Source organism: Echinops telfairi, unplaced genomic scaffold (assembly GCF_000313985.2).
Source record: "Echinops telfairi isolate 266 unplaced genomic scaffold, ASM31398v2 ScPeMD7_3533;HRSCAF=4204_0, whole genome shotgun sequence".
NCBI classification, from domain to species: Eukaryota; Metazoa; Chordata; class Mammalia; order Afrosoricida; family Tenrecidae; genus Echinops; species Echinops telfairi.
In genome coordinates this window covers 42,677,085-42,684,667 of record NW_022107431.1, presented here as the reverse complement: position 1 = coordinate 42,684,667, position 7,583 = coordinate 42,677,085, and the positions used below count along the sequence as shown (strand labels likewise).

The window sequence follows — 7,583 nt, the reverse complement described above, 5'->3', positions numbered from 1 at the left end:
CTTTTGGCTTTTCTACTTTCTAACGTCACCTCTTGAACTTCAAATGTAAAATGTAAATGTCAGAAAAGGGGCGGGGAGGATATAACATAAAAAGGGCAGACCTTTTCATTGGTGCAAACCCTTTGGGGCATGCTATTCTCCAATCAGCATCAGCCAGTGCCTTGAAAGTTTTCTTTCACCAAATTCCATAAAGAAAATATTTTTAAGATGAGTCCTGCTCATACTTTATGCATACATTCACATTTTTTAACTAAAAATGTTTTTTAGTGACTTCTATGTACCAAACACTTCCATGGAGTCAGAACACTGGTCTAGGTTCAGTGAATTATCCTCAAAAAACTGGTATCATGAAATTCCTAGGGCATTATTTTCTCCGGTCTACATTTGACTTCAGTTTTGAGCTATGAGAATGAGCTGTATAAATTTGGGTCGATAGTAAGCAGATGAACTGTGTCGTTTACATCCTCAAGCCATGAAAAGCTTGCTGGCACTGTGATTCTTGCTCTCTCCACCCAATTCCTTTACAGGCTGTGAGTGGAATTGACACTCAAATAATTTACCATAAAGACGAAAGCGAGAACCTCCTCAATCAAGCAAGAGAGCTGCAAGCAAGGGCAGATTCAAGTACGTATCTTTGCTTTTCTCTCCTCCTACTAGTTTATAGCTGTGGCTATATTCACACTGCCATCCAAAAAGTATTTCTACATAAAGACTGAGATTTCAAAAGCCTATGGATATAAGAATAGGTGGCATTATAACTGAATAATATGTTATTAGTTTCTGTTCAAGGAGCTCTGGTGATGCAATGGTTAGGCACCAGGTTAAGGCTGGTGATTTATATCCACCTGCTACTTCCAAGATTTACAGCCTTGGAAGCCCTGTGGTCTGTTCTGCTTTGTCCAAGGCTGCTATGATTTGGGAGTGAATTGATAGCAATGTGCTTGGTCTGATCTTGGTTTCTAGTCTAAGTCAAGGTACTATAGCACAAATATTGGATACTTTAAACTAAATTGTGGTTTTAAAAAAAGCTTGTGCAATAAAATACCAAAGCCCATAAGTATACACTCGCTGACACACAACAACCCCATAGGACCGGGTAGACCTGCCCCTGTGGGTTTCCTTTCTTTAAGGGATAGAAACCTCATCTTCCTTCTGTGACTCAACTAGGGGTTTCAAACGGTTGACAGCCCAACCCATAACCCACTATGCCATAGAGCTCCATATAAACATATGGAAATATATAATTCTGTATATGGTAAAATAGGCTAATTATTAAAAATGTACCATAAATACAAATTTTCAGGGAACTAAAATAGACCCTGGCTGTGGTTACCATCAAGTCATGTCTGACTCAGGAGCTCATGTCTGCAGAGTACATTGTCAAGGCTTTGGGAACTCTGCTGAACATAGATTCATCTTTCTTGGACAATTCGGGGAGGCCCTTCAGATTGTTTAGAATCAGGAGATCGGCCATCACTATAAACTTAAGTGAGGATAACAGATATCACAAAACCTGTACACCATGTACTGGAATTAGAACAAGATTAATGCTCTTATGGAAAGCAGCATTTCCAAAGGTTAGAGTATGCAAACTATGACTAGCTTTCGGAAGAATGAGAAGAATTCCAGAATACTCCCTTGAGCTCCTGCAGAAAGGAATGCTGCATGTTTTAAAATCAGAAAAGGTGTGCAGCAGGGCGGTATCCTCTCACCATGCTTATGCAATCTGTATGCTGAGCCAATCCAGAAGCTGGATGATAAGAAGAAGGAAGCGGCATCCGGATTGGAGGAAAGTCTAGTAACATCCTGCAATATGCAGATGACACAACCTTGCTCGCTGAAAGGGAGAAAGACTTGAAGCACTTGCTGATAAAGATAAAGAAGACCCAAACCTTTACAACTGGATCAATAGGTAGCACCACCGGGTACACTAACTCAGAGTGAATTGCTTGATGTTCGCCTAGCAGGAAAAATGCGAACTGCCAAAGCTCCACTCTGCCCAGCGCAATTCCAGTTTATTTGTGGGACCCCCTCCTATGCATGTGTCAGGAGAGACCAGTCCCTGGAGAAGGACAGCATGCTTGGTAAAGTGCAGGGGCAGCAAAGAGGAGGAAGGCCTGCCACAAAACGAATTGCCACCGTGGTAGCAACAATGGACTAAGCATAGGAACAATTGTGACTGCGCGCAGGACTGCCTTTTGTTCTGCTTTGCATAGGGTTGTTCTTGGTCAGAACCCACTCCACGGTACCTAACAACAACAGTTGTGAGCATTTGCCAAACCAACCACACCTGACAGAGTGGGACAGGGAATGGGGGTGATGGGGAGATAGAATTATTTTAGTCAACTTATCGAATTGCTCTTAAAAAAAATAATTGAATGGATCAAAATTTTCACTAATTACAGAGGTAGTAAACTCAGGATATTTGAGCATTATCAAATAAAATTGGAAATTCATTATCTAGATGTTAACTTCTAACTACCATCTGAATACAAAGGCAAAATTCAATGAATCTCGGGTCTGAATTTGCATTTCTGTAAGAGCTACTGTACATGAAACCTACATGAATTTTGCTTTTCACATATAGAACATGAACTACTTAATCACAATAAAGCAATTATCGCTTTAAGGGTTCTGGGTAAACAAAGGTAAACACACAGCTATTCAGTTTCCCTAATCTAAATAATTTCAAAACTCTAATCAATGCATTATATAACTCTAACCATAAAGTATTCAGAAAATAATGAGAATTTTAGTAACTAATTACAATGCTGATTATAAAAATATTTATTTAAATATATTTAAATAAATGTTGTCATCTCTATGTATTGCTTTTGCTTCTTGTGTTGTAAAGATCAAAATATGAGCATCCTCATGATGCAGTGGTTGAAATATTTTATTCTCTTGGATGATTGGCAATATATTTCCTCAACCCTGCCATTATTGAGTTATAAGAAAAAATGAAAGCATCTTTTCTCTTCTGGAAATAGCATCTCCTATGTACCGCATTTCATGGCCAGATCGATCTCCCTGCATCAGCCTCTTTGAGTAGCGCAGGTCTGGTCACCTGTTTCATCACCTTGCTTGGTTCCATCCTTCCATTTTATGAAAGGGGCAGAAACTGACATTGTGACACAGTGTGGCTCAGAAATGTATAGGACTACTTCCTTTAATACCCCCCCAAAATCAAACTCACTGTCAACAGTCCATGCTGACTCACAGTGAGTCCTTGTGGGTCTCTGAGACCGTACTGTTTCCGGGAGTAGAAAGCCATCTTTCTCCCTCGAAGCTGCTGCTGGTTTCAAACTGCTGACCATGCGATTGCAGCCTAACACATAACCACTACACAACTAGGGCTCCTTTAAGACACACTTCCCCCCTCCCTGCGCCCCCCGCCCCAGGGAACTAGCAATATGTTAATTAATACGGTTCTGTTTTCTTTACCTGGGGACTGATGGCATTTTGTGTTCAAGAGCTACACTTAGAAATCATAGAAAAGTTGTGCCTTGTCTATGTGTATGTTCAGCATCAATCAAACTGCCACCGAGATGATTGATAAAAGCGAATCATTCTTATATAGCCATCAGTGTGTGTGAGTGTATATGTATATGTTTATATGTGTACATATATTTATATATATAAAAGCAAAGGCCTGTAGATTTTAGCTCTGTATTATTTGTGCTGGTAGGCGCTGCTGGTTGCAGCAGTGCTGTATCCTTTCCAGTCAAGACAGTCAGCTGTGGCCTCTATCCCCATTATAAACCACTGTACAGGACCCAAGTCGGTCTCAGCCAGTGTTGCACATTTTCGGCAACCTTGTCCCTCTTGTTCTGAGTACGCTTTTGCAGACGTAGCGATCTATGTTCAGAGTATTCCAAATAGTGAAGAGGATTCCGTAGTACAAATCAGAATTTTTCTTGTTGAGACAGACTTAGCCCATCTGCTACTTTTTGTCTCTCGTCACACCCACAGGCAACGCTGAGGCGGTAGCTGACACCAGCAGGCGAGTGGACGGAGCCCTGGCCAGGAAGAATGCCCTGAAAAGCAAATTGGATGATGCCATTGAGCGCCTGCAAGCAGCCGGAAGAGGTAAGGAGCCAAATAGAACTTCTGTGTGCTCACTGGGGTGTAACATCAGTATTGGAGATTAGGTTCATTCCAGAATTTACCTGGCACTCTTTATAAATAGATCATATTTCTGGTTATAAAAGAAAATTATGCTCATTACCAAAATAAAGTTTTACTAGAGAGTAAGAAGAAAAAATAGTTTTATGTGACCACACTACCTCAGAATAGCAATTAATAAATTATGTGAGCATTTTCTTTTGATCTTTCGTGTGTGTGTGTGTGTGTGTGTGTGTGTGTGTGTGTGTATGAGAGAGAGAGAGAGAATGGAATCATGCTATTTATCCTGTTGGATAACCTGTTTTCTTTTAAGCTTCTCTCCTTATTAACAAATTTGCCCTAATTCAGTTATTGTGTTTCTCTGGCCCCAACTGCAAGCAGGGCCCCTCTCTTCTACCAACTCCATTCTGATCTTGCCAACAGGGAGATCAAGGAGCCCATCTAGGACCGCGTGTTAGCTTAGATGTGATTGGAAGTAGATGGGCCTTCCGCAGCATAGCACAAACTAAAACCCTCCTGCTGACGATCCAACCAGCTAACACACTCAGCTGCCAACCACACGGTGGGAGGTTCGAGTCCACCTGGGGGCACTTTGAAAGAAAGGCTTCTTGTGATCACCTGCCGAGTGAACGAGCCCTTGAAAATCTCGGGAGCACAGCCCCAACTTTGACTCGGACATGTATGGGGGTCAACATCCGTGGGAGCAGCTTGGTGGCCACTGGTAGATTCTGTTTTCACTCAAAAGAAGTAAGGCCTAGCTGTCATTGGGTCCATTCCAACTCATAATGACCCCTGTAGGCCCCCAAAACTGAAATAAATCTTTATGGGAGCAGATTGCCTCATCTTTTCTCATGAAGTGACTGGTGGATTTGAACTGCCTCCCTTGCTATTAACAATCCAGTGCTTAAACGACATCACCACCAGGGCTCCTTAATCATAGTAACAGTACTTTATACGATGCCAAAGTTCTGCCCCGGAGAGTACCATCCACTGATCATCCTCATCATCAGTATCACCAGGGCTGCCATGCACTCACTCTCACTACATGCCCAGCACTGTGCTAAGTGTTTTGCCCGCACCGCCTCATGGATGGGCAGTATCACTATTGCTTCTAGGCCAATGTTTGCCCCAAGGTTTGTCAAGGTTAGGGGATTTCTCCCAAAAGACACAGCTAGGGAGTAAGAAGCACAGCTGGGATTCTAACTCAAAATCATCAGAGTTCAGAACTAAAGATACAATGAAACGTAGCTCCACTTGAAAATGTTTAACAGTCTCAATCAAGATTTTTTTTTAATTTCCAAGCAGGACTAATTGAGAGATTTTTATTGCAGGAGTCATACATGACCATTATAAAATAATTAGAAGCTGCCGATAAGAAAAACAATTCTTTAAATCCAGTTATAAACCAGTCACTTAGAAAACCTTTTTGTGAACATGGCTTATTTTTATTGTAAATGTCTAACTTTTTAAGTAAATTTTCATGTCATCTACTCTTGTATATACAGTTGCTTTTTGTTTTCAAAAGCACCTTTCCTTAATAATTTACTTCTGCACCATAGCATTGCTCTGATAGCAAGTATGTCCCACGAGAATACGTTTTACATAAAGGAAAGTGATATTTACATGAATTTCAAACAAGAACACCTCAAGTTAACATCTCATAGGCATTTGCTGCAAACTCTCTCACCAGAATTCTAATCTGAGGAGATAATAACTATTCAATTTTTTAAAATTTACCTCTTAATTTGAAAATGTGTTCAGTAAGCCACGTGGCTTTAATGAGACTTTAGTACTTCCCAGGCTCACTTATTTATTTATTTATTTAGTTATTTTTAAACAACAAAGGAAGTCAAGATCAACAAAACAATAACAACAGCAAAAAGCAAGAACAAAACAATATCAAAAAGAAAGCCACTGACAAAAATGGAAAAGCTTATAAATAGCTCAAGGTCTATTCGTCAGCCTTTACAAGTGGTTTGCAGTCGAGTCTGATGGGGTGCCACACTCTGCCTCCCACATCTATTTTTGGTATTCCCCGGGGATTTCATCGCTCTGCTCCCCTGCTGCTCTGCTGCATGCCCTCAGTGTCTCGCCGCAGCGTGATGGGGCCAGACCGTGCACTATTCCCACACTGGGTCTCCAGTGCTATCCCTGTGGCATCGTGGATCAGTGAGGGACGCCATGTCCCATGGTGGGGCCGGCCCTACAGACCTCCCAGTGCATTGCCTGCTCCAAGCAGGAACATCGATCGTCCTTGGGGCTTGGAGGGCCAGGATGCCCTCCCCTCCCCTCCCCTCCCTCTCCATCCCATTGTGTTTCTCCCGTGTGCTCTAATCTGACGCGCCCCTCTCCCCAAACTGTAGCCCCAGTGCTGTCCTCTGAAGTGCATTCTTTTGAAGGGAGAAGGGGTGTCCACATAGTCGGGATTGGAGCCGGCCCAGGCTCACTTATGAATACTACTTATAATATTTTTGAACATTGAAATTGTATCATAATTGACATAAAATTAAAGATATTAATTTTGCTTAAAAACCCAAAACTTAATGTCTATTTATCTTGGTGATTACATAGGCATTCATGCTTCCCGACAAATGTCCCAATTTTCTGCAAAATGACCCCCTTGTGTTCTGTGTAAAGGTGATGCTCACCAGCGGCTGGATGAGTCCAAGAAAAGCACAGCAGGAATTAACAAGACAACGATGGAGCTCCAACAGGCCACCACAGCGATGGCTCGCAATGTAACCACCTGGTCCCAGAACCTTCACATGTTTGACTCTTCTGCTTACAGCACTGCAGTGGACTCTGCTAGAGATGCAGGTACCACTCAGAAGCTGCACGCGTTAGATCCAGCTCAGGAATTGGTCATGAAACTCTTCAATCTTTTGTTAAGAAGTCTTTTTTTTTTTAATTTGGGTTTTGTATTGTAAAAGTTCATTTTAGATAAGAAAATAATATTTTTGCTTCAATTTATCTAGCAGAAGTAAATGAAAGTATCTTTCATATACACTATATAGATTGATTAAAAAGATCCTTATTTCTATATGAGATAATAGTAGCAATTATTTTTATCAATATGATGAATAGTGATCCTTTGGGAAAGAAGGTAAATTGAATGTTAGTATAAATAACCTTAACAGAGTATTATTAATGTTAAGGGGCTGAGGGAGTATCCTAAACTACATTGCCTTTGTTGTTGATGGAGTCTGTTCTAACCCATAGCAACCCTTACCTGAGTAAAACCGGTTATTTTATTACCAAGTAGAGAATATGGCCAAACTTAACCCTAGTCTCCCATTCAGAACATTTTGTCAGCTAACTGGAACATATAATTTTTTGTTTAATCATTTTATTTAAGCTCGTACAACTCTTATCACAATCCATACATACATCCATTGTGTCAAGCACATTTGTACATTTGTTGCCACCATCATTCCCAAAACATTTGCTTTCTACTTGAA

At 41.0% G+C, this 7,583-nt stretch overlaps 1 protein-coding gene across 1 annotated transcript in view; it reads left to right on the top strand.

Moving 5' to 3' along the window:
* LAMA4 (laminin subunit alpha 4) overlaps positions 1-7,583 on the top strand; it is a gene marked incomplete at its 5' end in the record, with an annotated part of 175,128 nt that overhangs the window by 109,781 nt on the left and 57,764 nt on the right. Inside the window, 3 exons of the mRNA XM_030886727.2 lie at positions 528-624; positions 3,973-4,089; positions 6,763-6,942. Of these exons, the coding sequence (XP_030742587.1) occupies positions 528-624; positions 3,973-4,089; positions 6,763-6,942 (394 nt within the window). The remainder of the gene's footprint in view (positions 1-527; positions 625-3,972; positions 4,090-6,762; positions 6,943-7,583) is intronic.